The 27,828-nt window shown below is 42.7% G+C and overlaps 2 protein-coding genes across 3 annotated transcripts in view; one reads left to right on the top strand and one right to left on the bottom strand.

The window, feature by feature from the left end:
• slx4 (SLX4 structure-specific endonuclease subunit homolog (S. cerevisiae)) overlaps positions 1-20,381 on the top strand; it is a 29,072-nt gene extending 8,691 nt beyond the window's left edge. The window contains 11 exon segments of the mRNA XM_061678483.1: positions 913-1,139; positions 2,646-2,941; positions 6,788-7,022; positions 10,049-10,233; positions 10,338-10,484; positions 11,108-11,277; positions 11,387-12,298; positions 12,300-13,561; positions 13,765-13,864; positions 17,191-17,517; positions 18,931-20,381. Of these exon segments, the coding sequence (XP_061534467.1) occupies positions 913-1,139; positions 2,646-2,941; positions 6,788-7,022; positions 10,049-10,233; positions 10,338-10,484; positions 11,108-11,277; positions 11,387-12,298; positions 12,300-13,561; positions 13,765-13,864; positions 17,191-17,517; positions 18,931-19,267 (4,198 nt within the window). The 3' untranslated portion in view covers positions 19,268-20,381.
• Positions 19,801-26,456, bottom strand: mcrip2 (MAPK regulated corepressor interacting protein 2). Of its 2 annotated transcripts, XM_061678482.1 has the most exons (5): positions 26,039-26,192; positions 25,879-25,948; positions 24,803-24,936; positions 21,700-21,801; positions 19,801-20,241 (listed from the first exon to the last, which is right to left on the bottom strand). In XM_061678482.1, the coding sequence occupies exons 1-5, from the start codon at positions 26,094-26,096 to the stop codon at positions 20,171-20,173; spliced, it is 435 nt and encodes a 144-aa protein (XP_061534466.1). In that variant the 5' UTR covers positions 26,097-26,192; the 3' UTR covers positions 19,801-20,170. The 2 variants fall into 2 exon arrangements, with proteins under 2 accessions (XP_061534466.1, XP_061534465.1); XM_061678481.1 differs by lacking the exon at positions 25,879-25,948 and having other exon boundaries at positions 26,039-26,456.
• Between the last annotated feature and the right edge of the window lie 1,372 nt (positions 26,457-27,828).

The raw sequence follows: 27,828 nt of genomic DNA, 5'->3' as shown, positions 1-27,828 counted from the left end.
TTCAGTATACAACAAAAACAAAGGAATTGACCTTGCCCTTCCAATACTTTTGGAGGGGACTGTATATTTTTGATTCATGATTTTATTATTTGTTTTTCATGTATTAATTTCAGTGAACGGTTTGATTGCTATTTTTAGTTTTTGACTTTTCAATAATGTCTCTAAACAATTACTTGATTATACAAATAGTTGTAGATTAATTTGATAATCAATTAGTTGTCGATTAATTGATTAATTGTTGCACCTCTCATTGCAAGGACATCTAATATGCCCCACATATTTTCAGTTGCATTTAGGTGTGGCTACACCATTCCAATACTTGAAATATTATTCAGAGGAAACCATTCTTTTGTTTATTTGGATGCTAGAGGTCATTGTCATGTTTACTAGATGCCAGTTTCCTCTTAAGCGCCAACTTTCTGGCAGACATTTTGGGCCAAAATTAACTGGTATTTGATACTGTTTTAAAAGCCATAGTTCCAGCTGTGGGACAAGTCCCCCCAAAATTAAATTCATGTCATTGTCCAAAATGTTTTTCACACGCTTTTGCATGGATTTCAAAAATGTATACAGAGAGAAAATGTTTTGGTCTTTCTACTCTACCCCATAGCAAAACAATTAAAAACTAAATGTGAATTTATACTACTATACATCTTCTACAATTTCTGTAGTTGCTATAGGCCATATAGTTATCTCTGTACATTTTTTCTGTAAAGGTTTAGAATTGTCCTGTCATGGTGTAATTCTTAACATGATTTGTGGAATTTTACCAATTGCAGCAATGGGCAAATCGTCTTTCATCTTTGATGAAGGTTGGGGTGAAGCTACCTCATTCAATGTCTTTTTGTTTCTTTTTAAATGTATTCTGAACCCTAATCTGTTCACGGCCCCAATTTTATTTGTACTGTTCAGCTCACAGACTGGAGGCACCAAAAGGAAAGGTGTAACTAAAGCCAGACGAGCAGAAAAGAAGAAACCCAGGAAAAACACCAAACTCCTGGATGAAGACACCATGGTGGCCCTGGCTCTGTCATCCTCCCTGTTGGAACAGGAGAGGGAGCAGCTGAGTGTGGCAAAAACAGAGCTCCTCACCCCTGATTTCTCCATGACTCCTGTGTTGAAGTGGAGGCCAAATACAGGTACAGCATCACCTCGTGTTCAGTGTCTCGCAAGATTAAGTGCATTTTATGATAAAGCAGTTGTCAAGTTGACACAAATGGGCATATTACAAGACCTTTATGTGAAATGTTATCTGTGGAGCTTTTGTCTTTGTGGTCCAGGGTCCATGTTTTCGCGTCATCTTTGCATGTTATTTTAAATAATTGCAATTTTAAACTGTACTAGGTGTCTTACTAACATGTCTGACATACTTCAACCAAATACCCCAAGGACCAAGAATTACTGTATACAACACTTAACACACCTTTCTTGTCAAAATGAGCCCGTTTGAAAGAATGGCCCCTTTGCATTTGAGCCAGCCCTCATTCCGCCCCTGTACTGCTGGTCTAATGGCGAGTACAGATTTTGCTACCATGACGACTAGACGTAGAGCTAGGGATGGCTGGTTTAGAGCACCGACTCGACTATGAACAGCAACACACACGTGAACGCCAACAAGACAGCATGGACACTGTTTTCACTCATGGACGCTGCATTTCATCACCAAGCCTCCAAATTGCTCTTTCAGCCGTGCATGTGGTGCAGCAGACACATCGCCGAACAATATGCTCCCACCGGGCTGACAACTTAATCGAGCGATCTGCATCCAACAAAACAACAGTGCAACTCTTGTTTCCCTTTTGGTTTTGATGTTGTTTTTCAGACATTGTTTGCCTGAAAGTGGCTCAGGATCCTCGCCCAGCCTAGCTGCAAAATCATGGACAAATAAAATAAATTTGTCCCGCTGTTATGGAATGGGGGCGGAAGTGCAGAAAGGCTCACTCACAGACACATTTTCAGAAATAGGTAGAAAATGAAAGATTTACTCAGTTTAATTTCAGACTTGATTTGTGGCAGGGACTCTAGAGTCTAACGAGACCCAACCATTTGTATCCAGGTGTTTTGTGTTTGTTTGTTTTTTTTGTTTTTTTGTTGTTGTGCTAATATATATATTAGCACATCTGCCTCACAGTTCTGGGGACCGGGGTTCAAATCCCGGCCCCGCCCGTGTGTAGTTTGCATGTTCTCCCCGTGCCTGCGTGGGTTTTCTCCGGGCACTCCGGCTTCCTCCCACATCCCAAAAACATGCATGGTAGGTTCATTGACAAGTCTAAATTGCCCATAGGTGTGAATGTGAGTGGGAATGGTTGTTTGTGCCCTGCGATTGGCTGGCAACCAGTTCAGGGTGTACCCTGCCTCCTGCCCGATGATACCTGGGATAGGCTCCAGCACGCCCGCGACCCTAGTGAGGAGAAGCGGCACAGAAAATGGATGGATGGATGTATATGTCAAACAGTGTCTGCTGCAAACCGCTCAACATGAACCAGGACATCAATATTTTTTTTAAAAACAGAGATAGCATTGACGAACAGGAAAAATGATGAAATTGTAGAAGGAAGCTTGTATTTTGAACCTTGAGGTTGTGCATCTGAATGAGCTTTAGATGTTCAGTGTGTCTAATAATGTTCAATTTCCTTATGTTGCAGGTAAGGGGCGTGGTAAGAAGAAAAAGGGTCCCGTCCCTCGTCCTCCTCCTATCCTCCTTATCCAGGATGCCGATGCGGCCCTGACAAGGCTGCAGGAACGTGTCTCTGCTCTCCTCTTACGCAGTAGAGCTCCATCTCCACCTACCCCCACCCGCTATCCCAGCACCTTGTCTGCCTTGAGCGGTGCTGCCCCCCTCTGGCAAAAGAGTGCACTGCTGAATGGAAACACTACAACTGTATTGGACTTCTTCGTCCCAGAGCTCAAAGACTTCATCACACCTTGGGAATCAGCAGAGGTAAGGTGATGAATGCTAGGATAGGAAATGTTTGGATGAGTGAAAGCTGCTAACACCTGTTACCGATAGTGATTTGGAGCATGCCATGGAAGTAACTTTGACTCTCTCACCATATGTTATCTATTATCGGAAATGCTCCCAGAAGGGAAAAGGTCATTTATGTTTTTATCACTCTGATTATAAAGTAGTAAATCATTGTTGATCCAGATATTTGTGCTAGTTAGTTACTCATGACTTCATTTCAAATTTAGAAAACAATTTTGGCTGGCTGCTGACCAGTCCAGGGTGCACCCCACCTCTTGCCCAATTAAGGCTAAGTTCACACTGCAGGGCACGATACCCAATTCGGATTTTTTTGTTAAATTTTTTGTTCAATCCAATTTTTTATGTTTTTATGTATGTTCACATTACAAAAACAAATGTGACTTGTACTGTAGAGTGTCTGTGACATCACACGCATTTGCGCGACTGCTAGGCACTGTGTTTACGGAAGTAAATGCAGCTCCTCGCGTACGTCTCGTCATGATGCATTTCTGGAAATTTCAAGGATTTTGTGCAACCAGAGCCAACATTTTCTTATATTTATCAGTTGTAAAGCATCTTCTTTTGCCACTGACAGTTTTTTGCTCCTTTGTCTGCCATTTGCTTTTGTGGCATGTTTTTTTTTCGAACAATTGTGATGTTTGTCGCCTTTTGATGACATATACAGTGGGTACGGAAAGTATTCAGACCCCCTGAAATGTTTCACTCTTTGTTATACTGCAGCCATTTGCTAAAATCGTTTAAGTTAATTGTTTTCCTCATTAATGTACACAGCGCACCCCATATTGACGGATCAAAAACAAAATTCTGGAAATTTTAAAGATTTATTAAAAAAGAAAAACTGAAATATCACACAGCCACAAGTATTCAGACCCTTTGCTCAGTATTTACAACCCCAATTCCAATGAAGTTGAGCTGTTGTGTTAAACATAAATAAAAACAGAATACAATGATTTGCAAATAATTTTCAACCTATATTTAATTGAATGCACTACAAAGACAAGATATTTAATGTTCAAATGTATAAACTTTATTGTTTTTAGCAAATAATCATTAACTTGTAATTTTATGGATGCAATACGTTCCAAAAAAGCTGGGACAGGGTCATGTTTACCACTGTGTAAACCTTTCCACCTTTTCTTTTAACAACATTCAATAAACGTTTGGGAACTGAGGACACTAATTGTTGAAGTTTTGTTGGTGGAAATATTTCCCATTCTTGCTTGATCTACAGCTTCAGGTGTTCAACAGTCCGGGGTCTCTGTTTTCTTTCAGCATTAATGGTGCCTTCACAGATGTGTAAGTTACCCATGCCATTGTCACTAACACAGCCCCATAACATCACAGATGCTGGCTTTTGAACTTTGCATCCACAACAGTCCGGATGGTTCTTTTCCTCTTTGGGCCGGAGGACACAACGTTCACAATTTCCAAAAACAATTTGAAATGTGGATTCGTCAGACCACAGAACACTTTTCCACTTTTCATCAGTCCATCTTGGATGAGCTCGGGCCCAGAAAAGCTGGCGGCGTTTCTGGGTGTTGTTGATAAATGGCTTTTGCTTTGCATATTAGAGTTTCAAGTTGCACTCTCGGATGTAGCCCCAAACTGTATTTACTGACATTGGTTTTCTGAAGTGTTCCTGAGCCCATGTGGTGATATCCTTTATACATTGATGAAGGTTTTTGATGCAGTGCCGCCTGAGGGATCGAAGGTCACAGGCATTCAATGTTGATTTTCGGCCTTGCCGCTTACATGCAGTGATTTCTCCAGATTCTCTGAACCTGTTGATGAGATTATGGACCGTAGATGATGAAATCCCTAAATTCCTTGCAATTGTACGTTGAGGAACATTGTCCTTGTCTTTTTTGCCACCTGTCCCAGCCTTTTTGGAACGTGTTGCAGCCATAAAATTCTAAGTTAATGATTATTTGCTAAAAACACTAAAGTTTATCGGTTTGAACATGAAATATCTTGTCTTTGTAGTGCATTCAATTAAATATAGGTTGAACATGATTTGCAAATTATTGTATTATGTTTTTATTTATGTTTAGCACAACATCCCAACTTCATTGGAATTGGGGTTGTAGTAGAAGCACCCTATTGAGCTAATACAGCCATTAGTCTTTTAGGGAATGATGCAACAAGTTTTTCACACCTGGATTTGAGGATCCTCTGCCCTTCCTCCTTGCAGATAATCTCCAATTATGTCAGGTTGGATGGTGAACGTTGGTGGACAGCCATTTTTAGGTCTCTCCAGAGATGCTCAATTGGGTTTAAGTCAGGTCTCTGGCTGGGCCATTCAAGAGCAGTCCCGGAGTTGTTCTGAAGCCACTCCGTTATTTTAGCTGTGTGCTTAGGATCATTGTCTTGTTGGACAGTGAACCTTCGGCCCAGTCTGAGGTTCTGAGCACTCTGGAGAAGGTTTTCGTCCAGGATATCCCTGTACTTGGCCGCATTCATCTTTTCTTCGATTGCAACCAGTCTCCCTGTCCCTGCAGCTGAAAAACATCCGCACAGCATGATGCTGCCACCACCATGCTTCAGTGTTGGGACTGTATTGGACAGGTGATGAGCAGTGCCTGGTTTTCTCCACACATACCGCTTAGAATTAAGGCCAAAAAGTTCTATCTTGGTCTCATAAGACCAGATAATCTTCCTTCTCACCATCTTGGAATTCTTCAGGTGTTTTTTTTTTTTTTTTTTTTAGCAAACTCAATGCAGGCTTTCATGTGTCTTGCACTGAGGAGAGGCTTCCGTCGGGCCACTCTGCCATAAAGCCCCGACTGGTGGAGGGCTGCAGTCGTGGTTGACTTTCTAGAACCTTCTCCCATCTCCAAACTGCATCTCTGGAGCTTAGCCACAGTGATCTTTGGGTTCTTCTTTACCTGTCTCACCAAGACTCTTCTCCCCTGATTGCTCAGTTTGGTCAGACTGCCAGGTCTAGGAAGGGTTCTGGTCATCCCAAATGTCTTCCATATATGGATTATGGAGACCACTGTGCTCTTACGAACCATGGCCAGATCTGTGCCACAATTCTGTCTCTGAGCTCTTCAGGCAGTTCCTTTGACCTCATGATCCTCATTTGCTCTGACATGCACTGTGAGCTGTAAGGTCAGACAGGTATGTGGCTTTCCTAATCAAGTCCAATTAGTACAATCAAACACAGCTGGACTCCAATGAAAGTTTAGAACCATCTCAAGGATGATCAGAAGAAATGGACAGCACCAGAGTTAAATAAATGTCACAGCAAAGGGTCTGAATACTTACTGCTCTGTGATATTTCAGTTTTTCTTTTTTATTAAATCTGCAAAGATTTCAGAAATTCAGTTTTTTTTCTATCAATATGGGGTGCTGTGTGTACATTAATGAGGAAAAAAAAATTACTTAAATTATTTTAGCAAATGGCTGCACTATAACAAAGAGTGAAGATTTTAAGGGGGTCTAAATACTTTACGCACCCACTGTATGTCACATTGGGCAAAAAAAACGCAATTGACCTGCAGTGTGAACATAGCCCAAGTCAGCTGATATAGGCTCCAGCTCTCCCGTGACCCCAATGAGGACAAGCAGTGTGGGAAATGGATGATGAAAACGTGGTTTTCATCGTTAACTTGCCAAATTGTGCGCATTTTTAAAATCTGAATTAAAACATTTTTCTCATACCTTTCACACTCAATAAATGCATGCTTTTCATTGGTCATGATTTATACAGTCTAATCATTATTTAAATAAGATTATGTATTGGTATGATTGATTGACTATATCTCTGAGTTCTCCATTTCTCACCACTTCTGCCCGTAGACATTCTGCGCTTCCTCCCACCGCAACGACAACCCTTGTTCTTCTGTCCAACCTGTGAGTCAAGGACCTGCTGTCAGCAGGGCCCTGTCACCAGCTACCTGCTCCTCAACTCCCTCCACTCCGGCCACGGAGCAGCTCCCAGCGAACAGTCAGACCCTGCAAGACCTGGTGAAGCTGTCTGACGATGAAATGCCCATAGCCCACGGTGACAACACTGCTCCTGGCCCTGGCAAAGGTAAAACAAATACATACGAAATAGCTCTGTAATGTACACTGTATTCAAACATGTGGTTCAAAATTATCTTTGTGTGCCCTGCGATTGTGTGGCATCTAGCCATGGTCTACCCCCCTCTTGCTCAAAATCAGATGGGATTGGCTCCAGCTCACTGTGACCCTAATGGGGACAAACCCTATAAAAAAATAGGTGGATGGATGCTGTATGTGGCCCACATAGCAATCTTAAAAGAAAAAAAATGCACACATCATACGATGTATTTTCCTTGACATTTGGGTGCTAGTCAAAGGAATTCTGTGCATAAATTTGTGAATTTAGTTACAGAAGATATTCACTTTATATTTTACTTCTATACAGTATATTTTGCATGCATACTACATAACTGAGGATGGTGAAATTTATCATTGACATTGAAATTTGGGATTTACCTTTAAATAAATATTCACACACAGACGCCCAGGTAACACATTCAGACATTTTTTTTTTATTTTTATTTTTTTTAAGCTTACTGTAAATGGGTAACTCCATGCATCCATCACACCACACCAGAGGCCAAGGTGTGTAAAGCAAAAACAGCAGATGCAGTCATTTTCCCCCCTGACTGCCTGACATAAAATCAGACAAAAGAAATTCCTGTTTTAGATCAGTTATTTCCATTTGCTAAATGCATTTTTTAAATGTTTTTTTTCCCTACTGTTAACTTGGCTGTACAGAGTGTGGTGGCTCCTGGGCAGCCATAAAATTCTAAATTAATGATTATTTGCTAAAAAAAAAAAAAAGTTTTTCAGTTTGAACATTTAATATGTTGTCTTTGTAGTGTATTCAGTTAAATTTAGGTTGAAGGTGATTTGCAAATCATTGTATTCTGTTTTTATTTATGTTTAACACAACGTCCCAACTTCATTGGAATTGGGGTTGTATTTCATTTCTGGTTTGAAACACATAGGAAGTCTGTTGCAGTTCATGGAACAGACAGAAAGTTTGATTCCTCAACTTCACAGTGTAGTTTAGTTCTGAGTATTTTTTTAAACAGTAGCTATTTTGTTAGAGAAAAGTCATTGTTTTTACATATTTTGTTGTTTCATTTCTGGTTTACAGCACAAACCAAAGTCTGTTACCTCTACTCTGTTACAATTTTCTTTTTTTTACAATCATGTATCATTAAGTGTTCTAAATATATAGTCCAGGTTTTGTTACCATAATCTCTTTTTTTAACCCCCCCTCCAAAAAAAAAAAAAAAAAAAGCAAATCGAATTGTGTATCAAAGCGTGAGTCAGCAATCGTAATACATATTGAATTGTGACCTTGGTGTGTCGTTACAGACTTAGTATATGTATACAGTGGGTACGGAAAGTATTCAGACCCCTTAAAATTTTCACTCTTTGTTGCAGCCATTTGCTAAAATGATTTAAGTTAGTTTTTTTCCTCATTATTGTACACACAGCACCCCATATTGACAGGGAAAAAACAGAATAGTTGAAATGTTTGCATATTTATTAAAAAAAGAAAAACTGAAATATCACACAGCCATAAGTATTCAGACCGTTTGCTGTGACACTCATATATTCAACTCGGGCGCTGTCCATTTCTTCTGATCATCCTTGAGATGGTCCTATACCTTCATTGGAGTCCAGCTGTGTCTTATTTTACTGCTTGGACTTGATTAGGAAAGACACACACCTGTCTATATAAGACCTTACAGCTCACAGTGCAAACGAGAATCATGAGGTCAAAGTAACTGCCTGAAGAGCTCATAGACAGGATTGTGGCAAGGCACAGATCTGGCCAAGGTTACAAAAAAATTCTGCTGCACTTAAGGTTCCTCAGAGCACAGTGGCCTCTATAATCCTTAAATGGAAGACGTTTGGGACAATCAGAACCCTTCCTAGAGCTGGCCGTTCGGCCAAACTGAGCAATCGGGGGAGAAGAGCCTTGGTGAGCGAGCTAAAGAAAAACCCAAAGATCACTGTGGTTGAGCTCCAGAGATGCAGTCGGGAGATGGGAGAAAGTTCTAGAAAGCCATCACTGCAGCCCTCCACCAGTCGGGGCTTTATGGCAGAGTGGCCTGACAGCAGCCTCTCCTCAGTGCAAGACACATGAAAGCTCGCATGGAGTTTGCTAAAAAAGAAAAACAAAAAAAACACCTGAAGTACTCCAAGATGGTGAGAAATAAGATTCTCTGGTCTGATGAGACCAAGATAGAACATTTTAGCCTTTATTCTAAGCGGTATGTGTGGAGAAAAACGGGCACTGCTCATCACCAGCCCAATACAGTCCCAACAGTGAAGCATGGTGGTGGCAGCATTATGCTGTCGGGGTGTTTTTCAGCTGCAGGGACAGGACGACCGGTTGCAATCGAAGGAAAGATGAATGCGGCCAAGTACAGGGATATCCTGGACGAAAACCTTCTCCAGAGTGCTCAGGACCTCAGACTGGGTTGAAGGTTCACCGTCCAACAAGACAATGATCCTAAGCACACAGCTAAAATAACGGAGTGGCTTCAGAACAACTCCGGGACTGCTCTTGAATGGCCCAGCCAGAGACCTGACTTAAAACCCAATTGAGCATCTTTGGAGAGACCTGAAAATGGCTGTCCACCAACGTTCACCATCCAATCTGACAGAACTGGAGATTATCTGCAAGGAGGAAGGGCAGAGGATCTTCAAATGCAGGTGTGAAAAACGTTTTGCATCATTCCCAAAAAGACTCATGGCTGTATTAGCTCAAATGGGTGCTTCTACTAAATATTGAGCAAAGGGTCTGAATACTTGTGGCTGTGTGATATTTCAGTTTTTCTTTTTTAATACAGCTGCAAAAATTTCAACAATTACGTTTTTTTTCTGTCAATATGGGGTGCTGTGTGTACATTGAGGAAAAAAAATAGCTTAAATGATTTTAACAAATGGCTGCAATATAACAAAGTGAAAAATTTAAGGGTGTCTGAATACTTTCTGTACCCACTGTATGTACACTCACTGTTAAGTATGATTATTTTTCATGCATTGTCCTCAATGGCGTTCCTTCAGACAACAATACCAGTTTGTCTAAAAACTTCCAAGTGAGCGGATTCTTTCTAGAGGAGACCGCTGACCTTTGTGTGAGTGATGCCCTGCTGCAAACAACGTACACTGATCCGATTGACCTCCAGAGCCAAGTAGGAAGATCCTTATGTCAGCCAGGAGTAGCTAAGGAGCACATCAGCCATTTATCAGTAAGGTCACTCTCCAAATTTTCCAAGACAAAGTTTGGATATCACAAAACGAATACACGGGTCCTTCCTGATGAGAGACACTGAGTCCCTTGCTTGTTCTGCAGGAGGCGCTATCAACCTTGGCATCAAACCTGAGCAGCATGGTGAACAATCCTCAGCTCAGTGACTGGCAACTCCAGGTGGACGGTGGCCAAGTCTTCTTTGTCCATTCCTTCATGATATATGCACGCTGCCCCCTCTTGGCAGAAATGGTAACTGCAGTACAGCTTTGAAAGGCGAACGTTTTCACAATTTCAAACCAAATTACATGGCTATGACATTTTGTTAAAATACCCCAAAAGATAAGGAATTATAGTATGCTTTACACACTTTATTTCTTGTCTTGCTGGAATAATTTAGATTTTTGTCTCATACAAGTGAGACAGCCCTTATCCCTCGGGCTGGATCTTTTTTTTGTCATTACAAGCGCTGATTTTTTTCCCCACATGTTGGACTCTCCTTCCGCAAGTAAAAGCAAGAAGCCCATCGCAGCCCACACACACACAAAAATATGAGACAATCAAAGCATTTTCACTTCTGGAGACAGCACGACATACATCAGTGTGTAAGTGGTGAATGGACATATCACCAAACAAAATGACTGTTATGAAAAAGTGGGGCAAAAGTGCAGAACACCTCAATCACAACCACATTTTCAGAAGTAGGAAATAAGATTTATGTGGCTGTTAAATTTCACACTTAATAGGTGGGCAGGCCCTCCAGAGACCCAAATATTTTTATATAAGCAATTACAAAGTAATTTTTCAATTTTGAGCTACCATCAAAATACTAAGATGTCTAGTGGCCTAAATATTGTCCTATGTTTTGCTTCCAGATGCATGAAAGTGGTTTTGGGGTGCACGAGGAGGGAATGCCTGCAGCTCAAAGGGTGTTGATCAGTGATATCCCAGGACAGGCGGTGTTGGTTCTGCTGCAGTACCTCTACACCGCTCACTTTTCCCTCCCGGCTTCATTGCATCCTCATGTACTGGAGTTGGCATCCAGGTAGACGTAACACTTCTTGATATTGGACTGATCAGCTCCAAACAAACAATGGAATCATCTTGATTTAAAAAAAGTAGGTGGACAACTTATCTCCTCCAATTTTTTTAAGGTTTGACTTACAGGAATTGCGGTGGCTATGTGAGCTTCCCCTGGAAGAGGCTTCAGCTCAGAATGATGATGGACCTGCCACATGCTACACGGAGCATCTCATTAATGGCACAGAGACTGACTTAACGGCACTCTTCAACTCCATGTGGAGCCACGAAGATGATGCGGACCGAGAAGGGGATGACGAGAGAGGTCTCGAAAAAACTGCTGACCCCACATTAGGTGACAGGGAGCTCAACGAGGAGCAGGTGAATGAGGAAGAGCTGGATGAAATTTACGAGTTTGCTGCCACGCAGAGAATGAGGGATGAGGAGAAGACCGGCGTCGGAGAAAGCGAGGGAGATGATGGAGAGATATCAAACAAACTTACTGAACCAAGAAAGACTCCAGGAAGAGCTAGTGATGAAAGCCCAGAGCCTAAATCTGACACTCTTCCAGACCACAGCCTGGAGAGCAGCTATAATCGCCTCTTCTCAGACTCTGAGGGGGTCTACAAAGAAGATCAACCCTCCTTCTGTCCTCCTTCCTCTACTCCACCAAGAGCACACATGCCACCTACTGCCTCATTTAAATTATCTGGTAGAACCTTGCTTCAGTCCTCAGCAAGTTTAGGCAGTGACATTTCCCCTAATACATCCAACTTGCCTGTCTCTGGTGTATCCCCATACCGGGATGGTAAAGACAGGACTGTTGGTGTCAAGAAAATAGCTACTTTTGAACAGAAACCTCCGAAAGATCGTACGACTCGAAAGCCTCAAAACCAAGTTTCGGATCGTATTCGTGTCCCGCTACTGTCTCATTCACCCCTGAAAAGGGAACCAGAGCTGATAGTTTTGTCAGACTCAAGCGAGGACATGGAGGTATCTGTGACTGAGCCCCGTGCCCAGAGTCCTGTCCTGTCTCATTCCCTAACCTGAGCATAGCTTCACTCATTTAAAGCCTAGAGAGCCCTCTATGGAGAAGAAACAGTCCAGAAATTTGGACTGTAGTGTAGTTGATGTAAGTCCATCTCCTGACCAACTTAGTCAAGTTGATTGTTCTCCAGAGCTCTCCTGGCTCATCCCCTCCACACCAGTCCACACCAGTCCCAGAAGAATAAGCATGCAGAGTTCCCCTCAAACCAAAAGCAGCATTTGTAGGACAACGCTGTTCCCAAAAGACAATAGTTCCCCACCGTTTAGTAACAGATCTATGACTGACTGTATTTCCACCTATGTTGAACCAGTGGAAGGAAGTGGTGCTTTGCTGAATCCAGCAAGAGCAGAAGTGGACTCTGCAGTGTTTGCAGAGCTGAAGCTCTCATACCTCTCAACCCTCTCTCATCATCTCCATGATTCCTCAAAGCAAGAGACGCCTCTCCAGCTCCACGTTGACCCTTATAGCAGCACTCCCCTGCACTCAGATGTCCTCCAGCACCACATCCAGCCCGACACCTCACCGCTCTACACAGGGCCGAGCAACCAAAAGTCATTTAGTCAAGAACACGAAAGCCTGGAGAAGATGCAATTGGAGAGCTTTCATCACTCCCCCTTTTGTGACCCTTCAGAGCCAAATTCTTCTCCCTCACACAAAGGTGTTCCAAGTTCAGAGAGAGACAGTAAGTGCTCCAGTCTAAGTCCACCTCGCTCCATCAGACACAACAGCACAGGATTTAAGACAACGAGGAGTGGAACAACAAGTGAGGATGGAAAGATTCCAGAGTTTGATGATGTTGACAGAGAAGAAGCGAGTGACAAAACTGGATCTCCAGATGCGAGTTTTGGGCAGAACTTCCTTGTCATGGATGAGCCACCGATAGCTTTCAACGACTCGTGGGGCCTCGACGCCTGCGATGACGTCGTGGGAAACCCGGGACGCTTCAGTCTGAGGCTAGAAGACAGCAGAGGATGCAGCCGACCAGTGGACACGTCTGCCTCATGCACCACCCCTATACCTCCGCCATCTTGTCAAGATGGTATGAGTAGCTGCCAAGAACCCCAAAACCAAAGTTCCCAGTCCTCTCCCAGTAAAGAGGGTGAGACCTTCATGCCTTCAACACCTGATCGCATGACCTACAATCCACCAGAGATAAGTGACAGCCTGCTGGTTGCAAACATTCTGGACAACTCAGGGGAGGAAGAGGAGATTCTTCCTCTTTCCCAGAGGCTAAACCCTTCTGCCCAACTAAAAACTCCATGTAAGTACTTTTTAAAAACCGCATTTCACTGTAGGGACTGGATTTTGTGATCATTAAAGCCAACCAAGTCATGACATATCCATATTTTGTAGTAGCTTTGTCCAAGCCAACAAGCAAACACATCTGTTTCATTTGAGGAGAAAAGTCATCTAAAAGATACAAGAAACTTGTAAGCTAAAACGATGCTGTTTGTGTCTTTATAGCATCTTCTCGCAATAAAAGGCACCACACTCTGGTGCCCATCACTCCAATGCCTCACTACTCTGACATGGATACCCCGGAACTCAAGAACAAACTGAACAGGTTAGTCAGATTGCTTGAACAAAAGCCAAATAAATTGAACCTGTTGTTTTTAGTCATGGTTATTGGTTAAACCAAGCAGTACCGCTTGATAAAAAAGTTGTAGAGGGTACCAATAAAGTACCCGTACTGTACTACCTGAGTACCAACTGCAGAGGTATGGTTAAAAAAAACAAAAACGGGTGGAGCTTAAAATACTGCAGTCTGTTGAATTTAGAGATTGGAATTGAATACTTTTTTTTTTTTTTTTTCTTTAAGAACTGGTTCCCAGTAAATCAATTCCTAGGAATAGTTTGTTTGGTTGCCTGACGATTCTGCTTATCGATTCCTCTTGCGCCGCCAATGAGTGATGACATCGCATGCAAGAGATTTATTTCGGTTCAGAAATTTTTCAACATGGGATCAAAGCAGAAGTACTCTAAAATTTGGCCTTCACATTTCATATTTCACAAGAAAAGATGATACCGGGGCTACTTGCAATACTTGCAAGGCTTTAATTTTGGGGTAGAGTACTTCTCGTATGCAGAAGCTGTTCACTATAACCACATAGAGTAGTTCGATATAAAAGCATGTACTGCACGATCTAACCCTTTATCGTTTAGTGTTTCCTCGTTTTTCGCGGTTAATGGGGACCAGAACCCCCTGCGAAAGGTGAACAACCGCCATAATAACTTCTGCCCTCTTTGATCATATCTAAAAGTTTCACTTGATCGCAGATGGTCATCATCATCTTCTTCCTCTTGGGCGCCCCGGAGGAAGCTTTCGTTGGGGCACAGCGCTTAGGTGGCATTGTAAGGGCTTAACTAATCAAAAAACTGTTATCGCGAACACAACACTAAGATACAGTATGTGAGACAGTCAACAGCCTGGACGAGACTGGCAAGTCACAACAAGGGAAGATGCTGGGTGAGGCTGCGATGATGCGCAGCCAATCAGCTCACGGGATAAATCCACTCGCCGGAAACCAATCACGCGCCTTGTATGAGTGCCCGTGGCATGTACAAAGCCTCTGAGTCAACTCATTTCTTTGTTTGGCATGCAAGGAAACCTCTCTCGCGTATCAACATGAAACGACGCGTCTTTCCGCAATATGGCGGCTGATATGGCTGTATTTTATATATATATATTTTTTTTTTTGATGAATACGTATTCTGGAAAAACCCGCGACGCACTGAAGCCGCAAAACGTGACGCGCGAAGTGGCGAGGGAACACTATATCGTTATTCTGATGTGTGGAGTCGTGTGTTAGCTCTGTTGCTACACTAATGTAGCGTCCAAGACGGTAACACAACAATAGTTGCCTTTCAATTATGTCATCCTTGTGCCTCACCCTCTAGGCATGGCCAATCAACCCATGCTTAATCCAACTGTTATATCAGTGTAACAGTTGGATTGAGCGTGAATCGATAAAGCCCTTTTCACGCTGCACTTGCTCAGTGTGAAAGGACCCCGCGTCAAAGCGCAAAAGTGATGGCAACGGGGGTGCGGCCATCCCATATTTGGAAATGATGACGCAACAGCCTACAACCCTTCCCCGCTGAGTGGACCGCAACTCGGCAATATGTATTTGTTGGAAAAGAGAGCCCTAACTTTGTTTCTATTAAGGAGGAGGAGGACGCAGCAGCTTTGAAAGGGAGTTTGAAAGCCTCCCACATAGACATCAGACGTCCAGAGTTTGGATAGTGTGACATTGCAATTATTATCCCTTCCTCCATTTCCCCCTTGCCGTTAACGGTACAAGTCAGCCAAAATAGCACTCAGAAATCACTCCGCCAGGCCCTCTCCCATTGGAGGAGCTATTCTAACGTCACTGCGTCAACGCTCCAGAATAGAATTTTTTTCTATCAGAGGATTCGCTAGGCACCCTCTGCATTGACGCTGCTTTCTCCTCAGCACATACACAATGAATGGGAAAGTCGAGGGCGTCGGATGCCTTGCCAAGTGCAGTGTGAAAAGGCCTATAGTCGTGCCTGGAGAGTGAGGCGCTTGGATGACGCGCTTAAGAGGCCACGGTTACTGTTTCGCTGGTCAAAGATGAGCTCAATAAACGCAGTTTGTTAAGAATGTACTCTACAATGTGTAGTGTAACAGATGCCAGCTCGCACTGCACACCAAAAGTACAGTGGGAATGGAAAGTATTCGGACCCCCTTACATTTTTCACTCTTTGTTATATTGCAGCCATTTGCTAAAATAATTTAAGTTAATTTTCTTTCCTCATTAATGTACACACAGCACCCCATATTGACTGAAAAAAACGGACCCTTTGCCTCAGTATTTAGTAGCAGCACCCTTTTGAGCAAATAAAGCCATGAGTCTTTTTGGTAATGATGCAACAAGTTTTTCACACCTGGATTTGGGGATCCTCTGCCATTCCTCCTTGCAGATCCTCTCCAGTTCTAGCAGGTCGGTTGGTGAACGTTGGTGGACAGCCATTTTCACGGTCTCTCCAGAGATGCTCAATTGGGTTTAAGTCAGGGCTCTGGCTGGGCCATTCAAGAACAGTCACGGAGTTGTTCTGAAGCCACTCCTTCGTTGTTTTAGCTGTGTGCCTAGGGTCATTGTCTTGTTGGAAGGTGAACCTTCGGCCAGTCTGAGCACTCTAGAGAAGGTTTTCGTCCAGGATATCCCTGTACTTCATTCATGTGCCGCATTCATCTTTTCTACGATTGCAACCAGTCTCCCTGTCCCTGCAGCCGAAAAACACCCCACAGCATGATGCTGCCACCACCGTGCTTCACTGTTGGGACTGTATTGGACAGGTGATGAGCAGTGCCTGGTTTTCTCCACACATACCGCTTAGAATAGAGACCAAAAATGTCTATCTTGGTCTCATCACCTTTAGACACCCTACACCTGAGATCCTCCACTACCATTGTATGAAAAATGACTAACTGCACCAATGCTAGTCCATCACCCGCAAATACTCGTTTGCAGCAGTGCTTGAGGAGCATGGCTGTAAACAATATTTTACAATGTACAGTACTTGACAACTGTTTACAAGGTTAGAATCTCCTTTCAATCTTGGTGGTGCCTTTGCTGAAGGATATATAGTATATAAGATTTTTAATGACATTTCTAGAAAGAAAAATGTGTGTTATACTGAGAAATTGTGGTATTTCATTCCCTCACCCGATGAAAATAACAGAATCAATAAGGAAAGGGTTCACTTAGCAGTCTTGATAATGGAATCAAAATCGCTAAATTCTTCAATTCCCAAAGACAAAACTTCTAACAACTCAATGTCAAGATAAAAAAGCCGAATTTCCTCTTGTTTATCTAATGGATAGTTTGACTTTACAGATGCCACTCACTGTCATCTTCTGTGCAGGTTTGGTGTTCGAGCATTACCAAAGCGCCACATGATCCTCAAGTTGAAGGAGATCCACCAGTACACCCACCAGCTGGTCAACTCTGAGTCTGAAGATGAGGCACCTCGTGCAGGCCATGCAGCCCAGACTAGGGCCCATCCCTCCAAATCAACGGCTGCTGTCGGCAGGCCTGTCTCCTCGCAACAGAAAGTCCTTTTTAAGGAGCCCACAGTACCTTCTTCCATCTCTCCAGCAAAACACAACCTAGAGGAGGGGGACACGGAGCTGCTGTCCAACTCTCAAGACTCAAATGAGTCTTCAGCCACTTCAAGTGAAGAATCTGAAAGGTATAACAAGATCCAGGACAAGAGTTGTATTAAAATCTATGCATTTTTTTTTAAACATAAAAAAAAGGTCTTTAGGTCGAGCCAGATTCTCCTGATAAATAGCCCAGGTACAGTACCACACACGGAAAAGTTACTTGAAATCTTCACAGTGCATCACTTTTGGACAGAGCCAGTACACATGAGGTGTGTCAGAAAGGTTCCAGGACTAGTGTCACAAAATATATATTTGAAAACCAAACTACAAGCTTTCACCTTCAAATTAGACCAGACGGTCAACAAACACATCTACAAAGAGATCCTGTGGCGTTCGCTTGGTTCGCTGCACGAGAAGAGCCAAGATTGTGGAAGGACAACTCATGGCTGCCTCACCATGACAATGCCGCTGCTCACAATCCCGTGAGCATCTGACAGTTCCTGACTGAGAAGAACATTTCCAGCAACCTCCCGACTTGCCTGGGTGTGATTTTTATTGATTGATTTATTTTTAAACACCCCCTTACCCCCAACCAAACACACACCTTTCCCAATCTCAAGGGGATCACCCGAATGGCCGTGATGGCTATGCTGAAGAATCCTTCCAGCAGTGCATGAAGGTGTGGCAGAGAAGGCTGGGAAAGTGCATTAGACTCCAGGGGGATTACTTTGAAGGCACCAGTTGAAGATGCCAGTCCTGGAACATTTCTGGCATGGCTCATACATTGACTGCATCACACTGGCACCAACACTGCTGTGCTACTTTGTCCTTTTTCCAGAGGTGGGGTGTTTGTTGTTTTTTTTTTTTTTTTTTACACTTTTTCATGCTTAAGTATTTCAATTTTGCGTTTATTATTGCCTTCTGTTTTTTCTTTAATAGTAATACAATATACAATAAAATACAAACAGATTGTTGAATTAATACAGTGTTGACCATTGTCTCTGCCCAGCGCAAACGTGAATTTTTTGTTGATTCATGAGTTAATGAGGTTATGTAAAACTAAAACTGATTTCAATGGAAGTTTGGTGCGCTGGCAGTGAATAGGGTAGCCTACCCATTCCAGTTTAGTGAGGATTTGAATAAAGGTGTGACTATAGGATTTTTGTAGATTTTATATTGGATAATTTTCGTTTCAAGGGTCACAGGGATTTTGTCACCACCACACAATGAAAATGGGACAGTCCCATCCATTATTTTCCAGTGCATGGTGACCTAAGCCCGTTCAGCTCCGCTCCTTGTAATGTTGTAGTGGCACTTGAGCCAATGAAGTATCCATGAAGTTTTTCAAGGGGGTCCTGGCCAAGCCAGCAGCACAATAGTTCCACATGAAATGCACATTAGACACATGAAGAACAAACATAGCAACAGTTACCTTGTGCAAATCACATCAATAGATACTGCCATTAACTGTGGGACCATCTGTGGCATCTACCCTGCAGGCACAACCCAGAGCTGTGTCTTTCCTCTGGCGGCGACTCAGACAGCGATGGTGGTATCTCAGCTTCCCAAGCGGCCACGCACCTCCAAGATCGCCTGCAGGCCGTGCGCTCATTCATCCTGTCCGACTCTGACCTGTACACTCAGATCCTTCAGTACCAGCCTCTGGTCCTGTCTCAACTCCAGGAGCGTCTGAAAGCGGCAGGCATCCGCCTTAGTGCCGCCAAGCTGGTCAACTTTCTCGACTCCCAGTGCATCACTTTTACCACAGCCAAACCGGGACAGGCTGCACCCACTCGCAGGCGCGTCAAGAAAACGGGCAAGAAGGCAGGGAGATGAGTGACCGCAGCAGAACCGCCAAAGCGCTGATTGTGGCATCAAGCAGAAAAAGGGGTAGCGAAGAAGCTATGAGAAAAATGTGTCAAGAACTAAAGTTGTTCCTTGATGGAAATTCATTTGAAGACAAACATATTTCTTCTGGATGTTAAATTTTATTTTGAGGATTGTTTTTCAAAAAAAATGTACAAAAAAAATACAAGTTTGTGTATACCTTTCCATTCACATTTCAATATGAATTATTCTGTGAGGAACATGCTTTAGGTTGAATGTAAAAACTACTTAATTCTTATGACTGTCAAGGGACAGAGGAAGATTTTATTTTTTTTCCTCTTTCCACATGGACATGAGTATGGATAAAATGGAGGCGGGAATCTATAAAATTGCAACTTTAATGCTAATTCTCATGAATTGTTTGGGGCAAGGTCTTTGCCGTACTGATTGCCATTCTAATTCTGCTTTGATGATAAATTTAACAGTTTGACCATTTTTTGGCACCTTGAAAGAAGCAAGTACACAAATGAAAATCGGTGAGAATGTTTTGAAAATTATTTTACTTGTGCTCTTCGGTAGATTCAGATCCAAAGATGACTTGGTAAAGTACATAGAACAGAGCACACATGACGAATGAGGGAAGCTCTTTCTGAACAAGAAAAACAACTTCAAATGCGCCATTCAAGTAGAGAGCGGCCATTTTGCAGCAACACAACATCACATCTTGGCTGTTTGGAGTGCTCAGTTCTCCTTAAAGCAGCATGAAACTTCAGATCAAGCGCCAAATGGTGGCCAAAGCTTCCCACGGAGCATCCTGAAGCCTGATGTGACTTTCCTTTCAACCCTGGTGGCGCCTTTGCTGAAGGAGCATCGACACTTTGCTTCCTGATGCGTTTGAGCTCTTCAACGCAATCAACACAGGTCTGCAATGTTTGCAAGGAAGCGCTGAGCCCACCACTCCTCCAGGTCGATGGGAACAAAGTCTGCGTGGAAACAAAAACAAGGTCAAATGATAATCTTTTGCTACATGGAAGCTCTACATATACAGTAAGTCATTAGTGTTTTGAATGGTGGTCTAGTGCACTTTCCCAACCTATTTTTGTCACTTTTCTTTTTTTTTTTTTTTTAAATCACATGGCATACTACCAAACAAAAATGTGACAAAATGTATGTACAGTATCTGTAAACAATGATCTGGTCTAAACTTAGTGTTAACTCTGTTCAGTTAACACAAAGCTATTATACTGTTGTATGAATGGTAACAGGTACACAGTTTAACTGTTCCTTCTGCCATCAAGAGGAAGAGCGTTTAATTGTTCTGCCTTTCTGGTCATAAGTTGCTGGCAAATGGACTCTTTTCTGCGGAATACCTGATGATCTGTCAAGGTACACAAATGTGTCGCAGCATCACTAGATAAGTGGTTGTCTGCTTCACAGGTCTGAGTTTTGGGCTTCAAATCCCAGCTGTGGACTTTTACCCCTCCTACATTCGTGTTTATGTTAATATCAGACTGTGACATGTCTATAGGTGTGAATATGAGTGAGTGATTGGTTGGTTGGTTGGTTTTTGTGTGCTGTGATTGGCTGATGACCAGTGTGTACCCTGCCTCTTGCCCAAAGTCAGCTGGGATTGGTTCTAGCCATGCAGTACAGAAAATAGATGCATCAATGGATGGATTTCTCACAACTCATGAGTAAAAAATCTCTGTCCACACCAATAAACTGATTCAAACTGGCTGTCAAGTGTTTTCCAAAGAAACAGATGGCACTATAACCCAACAATCAGAAATAGCCTTCTAAAATGTATGACCAAATGTCTATGAATACATTTTTCTGTACCACTTACCACTTAGCTTAAATAGCTTCAAAAGGTGTGCAGGAGTCTTATGGGCAAAAGAGGAGGTAAATCCTGGCCTGGTTGCCTTCTGATGGCAGGGAACGCTCACATTCGCACCAAAGGACCATTTAGACTTTTAGAGTCTTCAACTAACCTATCATGCATGTTTTTGGAATGTGGGAGGAAACTGGAGTACCTGGAGAAAACCCACACAAGTACGGGGAGAACATGCAAACTCCACACAGGAAGGCCAGAGCCCTGATCGCAATAGGAATTGAGACACATACATACATGCGTATCAAAAAACCTTGAACAATAAATACGACTAAGAAACAAATCTTTTGTTCACATTAGTCAATAAATGGTCATAATATGACAGCCCAAATAATCCTCACCTGGGCTAGTTTTTCAAAGCCTGTTTTCAGTGACCCAAAGGACAACATGCAATAACACTCATTGCAGAAGTACCAAGGCAAATTGGGATCTTAAATAAACATGACCGTTTCAAAATGGAGTTTAAAAAAAAAATACAATTTTGCTTCAAACAACTACGCTGCACACATCTAATGAAATACCATTCAACTGAACGAAGACAGGTGCTTACTCGTCATGACAGCATTGGGGGTCTTCTCTGTGAACTGAACAGGCCCCCAGCTGCCCCTCGATTCCCCATCGTCTCCCAGCTTCTGCTCCACCTCCCGCCATGCTGGTGGGAACACAGAGAAGGTCATTATGAAAAATACACACTGGTTGGACAGAGAAATTATGACCACGAGGTCCTTAATGTGGTCTGTTTCCCAGGTGACTCGTGTGTATCAGTGTCAGCTGCGAGTGAAATCTTTTTCACTTTCAGTCAGAGATAAGCTTCAAGGTTTTGACTGCATGGAAGTGTTCAACCTTCGGCCAAAGACTAACAACAGCAAGTATGACTTCAAGCAAGTGGTTTTAGTACACTGTTTGATTGAAAAGACATTTTTGGTGAAGCCAACAGTTCATTGGATCACACTTGGGCCAGTGGAATATTACTCAGCTTTGAGAGGTATTACTTTAACAGTGTGTTTATTGTGGTTTGGATAACAGTTTTTGATTCAGGTTACCTTATTTATGATAATACAGTATATGAGACAAAAAATGACCTCAGTATGATTTAGTGTAGCTAAACTAGTGCAAGAGTGGCGGGTAGATCTATCCCGATATCGACACTGAGGTTGGTGTTGATATTGAGCGATATCAGTGTCATGAGATAAGACACTTGACTTTCTGTTTGGCTCCTGCATGCACTGCTGCAGTTTTATCGAAGAGGTAACTTAGCTGACGGCGTCTGTGTGTTTGCTACTAACCAACTACAACTTCGCAGAGCAGACGCACTTTGCTCCCCCCACCCACTCTTTTGTTTTGATGTAGTGGACTCAAACCAGCAGCACAGAAAGATGGACCTGAAGGATGGTAGATAAGAAGAGGAGCAGCAATGCGCAAACAATGAGCTGCAGAAATGGAGAGAGCCGAGAAATGCCCCACTCCCCGGACTCAGACCCAGACCGCCAACCCAGAGGCAGGGTTTACTGGTCGAGGCCTTTCAGTGTGGCAGACAACAGCCACGTAAGTAATAGTTGTAAAGTAATACTTTCGTCATCCTCAGTATTAGTTAAAATGCATTTTTTTAAGTGCCACAGGCCATTTGTTACTTTAACCGACTGAAAAAGTAAATTGCGACTACATTTACTGGAATTTAAAAAAACTTGAAGATCAACTTTAATGATTAAAAATAGCCCCCCCAGGCCCTTTTTCTTCTTCTTCTATTGGTCACCATCGAGATTTGCATTCCTCTAATATGTGGCTGCAGATTATAATCTGTGATCAAAACTGGTTGGAGAGTCTTTCCTTCCTCTTTCTAGTGTCACACTTTGCATAGTCAAGTAAATTAGCTACTTACTTCCGTCTAGCATATTGAACTCTGTCCCAGCGAGTATTAGTGAACGAGTCCGCTTCATGAGCAGGCTTTAGCTCAATTGCACCTTGTTTGTCCGTTAACGGGCACTAAATGCTATCTCTGTCGTTCTTAGACCTTCACGCGTATCTTTATTGTACTGGCGGTCTCAACACACCTTTGATGCGCTCCGCTGATTGGCTTCATTTCGGTTTGCGTTGTCACAATATTAAGATTCATAAACCTTCTATTGCGCATTCCGCTCAACATTACACCATCACATGCAGTGTGCTTAACCTTGCACCTCCATTTCTTCCGGTATCGTTATGTCTGTGTTTTCACTACGCTTGCTTGCCGACAAAAAAAATGTCAGTAATTTGACATTGTAGAACACAGGTGTCAAATTGCTGGCCCGGGGGCCAGATCCGGCCCGCCATCTCATTTTGTGTGGCCCGCGAAAGCAATTAAAAATTGCTAATAGTGTTCCAATGGAATGTTGTTGAGATATTACAAGCATTTTTGTTGCCAATCCCGCTTTGAAAAGAAATGTAGTCGTTAAAAACATGTTTTTAGACGCTTCTGATTTCACAACTAGTTGTTCATCAATTTGTTGTGAATATCTAATTAAATGAGGCGATCATTCCTTCGTACGGGTTCACAGTCATAACGGCCCTCCGAGGGAAGTCATAACTACGATGTGGCCCGTGATAAAAGTGACTTTGACACACTTTGAAAGCAGTAGGGTTGTGGCAAGAGATGTATCCCAGCGGACAGCCTCCCAATTGCTGCTCATATACAGTCTACGGACACAGCTACAGTTGTTGCTTTGCTGACTTTTTCACAGTGGGCATTTTTGACCAATAATAATAATATTAAGAAGAAGAAGAAATAATGATATATGGTCCGTGTCTTGTGTGGATTTTGCATTGTGTGAGAGTTGTTTTCCTCCCACATTCCAAAAACATGCATGTTGGGTTCATCAATGACTAAATTGTCCGTGGGTGTGAATGTGAATCGTTATTTGTTCGTATGTGTCCCCACCTCATGCCCAAAGTCAACTGGCAAAGGCTCCAGCTCACCCCGAATGAGGACAAGTGCGAAAGAGCAGTGGTCCCGAACCTTTTTTACACCACAGACCAGTTTAGAGTAGGCTTTTATATATATATATATATATACAGCAAAAATAAAAATGAATGTTAAATGCATGAAAAATACAACTCACCATAATGCATAACAGGTAAAAGAAGCTTTCTTTTTCTTTGAAGTCGTACGCTCTTCTTCTGGCTCCTCAGTTTCTTTTGAAAAGAAGCTTTCCGAAGACTTTTTTTTTTTTTTTTTACTCATTTTTGCTAGTTTGTGGACTTATTTTTAGTAGCGTATCACGTGACCAACGTGCAGTCTAGTGTTGTTTCGTTCGCAAGCGTTTTGTCAAAAGTCAAACCCTTTTCAGTGAACAAACAACGAACTCAATCAGTTTATGAAATGATTCGTTCTTTGGCCTCGGCCGCCGCCATGAGCGAGTCTGCTGGGAGCGGAAACGGAACTGCTGCAGCGTTCTGTGCATCTTGACGTGTTAATTGCGACGCGCAGCTGTTGCAGCGGAGAAGACCTGGTCATTTTTCAAAATATAACACATTTCACACGCAAAAACGCAATACAATGGAAATTGCATAAATTGGTCATTACTTCTATGCGGCCCGGTAACAAATGCCTCACAGACCGGTACTGTTCATTGTTTTGACGAACAATTCCGACCATTATGCGCATCGCCGTCCCTCACCTTCATACACAAATTTGACGTTCTCCTCGTGTGCAGGAGTGAATCCCTCTGCCGGGCTGTCGAGCTTCCGCGTGGACGCAGTGTGGTAACGTTTCCCATTGAGGCGGTTGAACACGATCTTCGGGGGTGGAGTGCTAAGGGTTGAGTTGAGAAACAGGGGATACTAGTCACTATAACAGCAAAACAAGGAGTTAAACTTTAACTCCGTTGAAAGTTCATTTCAGACCGTTCATGCTTAACTACATGTTATGGCCCTTTGTTTTAGTGCATGCCATTGACTTTAGGAGAAATTTAGCAAGGGGGAATTATATAATAATTTACAATTTAATTTCCAATTTCTGTTATCGTTGTACTTCAAGTTGCTCCAAGAATAAAAAAATAAAAAAACCTGTACTCAGTTTATACCTGCAGGACTCACTAAATGCAAATAACATTCCATTTTAAATTGCTGTTTAAAATGCACAATCTGCATCAGATCAGGATGAAACTGTTTGACATGATAAACATAGCACATACACCAATGCTTGTTGTTTTAGATGTGGTGAATGTGCACGTTTAGACCAGAATGAGTTTCCTTTTTGGTAGGACTACCCATTTGTGTTAATGCTTAAGTTTAATATTTAGTTTCATAGCTCGTCAATTTACAGGGATTATTCTGATCATTGTGCCGAGAGATAAAGTGCGCCTTGGGAAATGATTCAATTTCACTTCATCGGTCCAAAAATGATCAAATAATGCATCTTACCCATACCGGTGACCTTTAGTGGAATCCAGAACAATGAAATGTTCTTCCACTAGATGGCAGAGGGTAGAATTACCTTCTTTAAACTGTTGCCATTGTCACAACCGACAATTTCTGACGTGTTCAATTAAACAGGCCCACATTTCCCAATGAAAAAGTCAATTGACGAGAAGCCAACCAGGCCGCTGCGACACAGGCAGGGAAAAAAAAAAAAAAAAAGAGTGACGCAGTTTGACGTGCAGTGTCATTTTGGGCCCACGCACGAAGAAGAAGAAGAAGAAGAAGAAGCAGCAGGAGCAGAAGAAGAAGAAGAAGCAGAAGAAGAAAAACCTACTTCGACGTGAGCCACGTCGTCGGCTTGAGCTTCAGCTCGGCGAATTTGCTCTCAATCTGCTGCGTGGGACCTTCAGTAAATTGGAAGAGAGAAGCAGCACGAGTTGGACGAGGCGACGTGACGTAACATTGCGTCACACAGTTGTTTAGGTAAGGCTCACCTGTCGTCCTCCGTTGTGTAACGAGTTTGCTGGGTCCTCTGCTGATGGTGTACATCATGGGACGACACCCGGGTCGAGTGTCCAGCTTTGGGAAGATGACCACTAAAACTCTCCCCACCTCCCCCTTGCCCCAACTCCTCTCTGCTCGCTCGCGGCCGCGGGGGAGACATAAGCCGGGTCAGCCGCTCTGCAAGTCGGCCCCAAGGGCGACCCACCAATCACTGTGACTGACTGGCACTGGGCGCACCGACCGCGCTTCTCGGTGTCCGAGGGCAGTGACTCACAGAGCGGACAGTCGGCCTCCTCCGTTCCGATAGAGCAGCCGGCTGCGGTGACGACCGGCGGGCACAAGGACACGACTCACTTTATTTCCACCACAACAGCACGGAACATGATCGTGTTTCCCTCGGCGTCAAGGTAGTCGGTGTGATGTCCACCACTTCCGGTTTGGGATTTTCAAAATAACTTAACAACGAACCCAATTCGAGCCAATTACTGTGTCGCTCAAATCCACATTATTATTATTATTATTGGTTGAACGTGTTCAGGAGTGATCTCTTTATTGTGATCATTATTGACCCTGTTAATCTGTAACGAGTTTGCTATTGCAAATAAGAAAATTACATTCGTATTTTTTTTTTTTTTGCTGTCCACAAGAATAAGTAATTGCAGTTTGCACAGAACACTACACACTGCACATAGTGTGTAATTAAACTCAAAGGCTATCATACTATATTATTCATGAGTATAATCATTGCCTGCTCTAAAAATCAATCAGCACAAATCGGGTAACACCCAGACTTTTGGCATGTCCAAACATACAGTTGCATGTCCAAACATACAGTTTCCATTAAGTACACTTTATAGACACTTCACTTTCAGTTGTTTTGAACAGGGCAGACAGTCAAATAGGCAAATACAAAAAAATAGGCAAATACAAAATAAGAACACTCACAAGGAGCTGCTGTGAGCCACAATTCGCGCCCTGAGTTAGGGCAACCAGCCCGACTCCAGTTCTTGACGTCACTCACTAGAACACGCCCCTGAAAGGCACACATCCAGCGCACGAATACTGTAGTGGTTCTCAAAGTGTGGTAGGAGAAAGAATCACTGAATTAAAGATTCAAACTGTGTGATATTACAGTCACTTGAACGTACACTGCTACAGTACATTTGTTAAGTACAGTTCAGTTGTATTTAAGTTTTAAAACCATTAAATTTTCTAACATTTATGTATATACTGTACAATTTTTACTTAACTTTTGAGTGCACACATTTCAATTTAATCATAATTTAAGTACTTTTTTTGGTAATTTTCATATAAGCAGCGTGTTAATGTTCCAACAATACACTACAGTGGCTTACAAGCGATAACATATTAATTTACAAATTAAAATACTAAGTAAAGGTATCGCAATTTTTTTTTTTTTTTTTTTTTTATATACACCGTATTTTCATGCCCATAAGGCGCACAAAAAAGTGTTAAATTTTCTCCAAAATGGACGGTGCACCTTATAATGCGGCGCGGCTTATGGGTGCACCAAGTTCCAAAATCTGTAAATGTTGTTGTGTGACTTTGATGAGCGCTCCGCTTGACTGACTGGTAGCATTTCCTGCCGACACGCTGCTTAAATAGAGGAAATGCGGACGTGACTGAGGACAGCATGCGGACGTTAAAGGGGGAAGGGTGCGCGTGAAAGAGGACGCTAAAGGCACGCCCCCATTAGGTATATAGTGCCAGTATGTGCATTGTGCAAAACAACATCGGTTTGGCTAAGGACCCCCGAAAA

The sequence above is a fragment of the Phycodurus eques genome, chromosome 6 (genome assembly GCF_024500275.1).
Source record: "Phycodurus eques isolate BA_2022a chromosome 6, UOR_Pequ_1.1, whole genome shotgun sequence".
NCBI classification, from domain to species: Eukaryota; Metazoa; Chordata; class Actinopteri; order Syngnathiformes; family Syngnathidae; genus Phycodurus; species Phycodurus eques.
The sequence above is the reverse complement of the archived record's forward strand: the minus strand, read 5'-3'. Positions and strand labels throughout refer to the sequence as shown.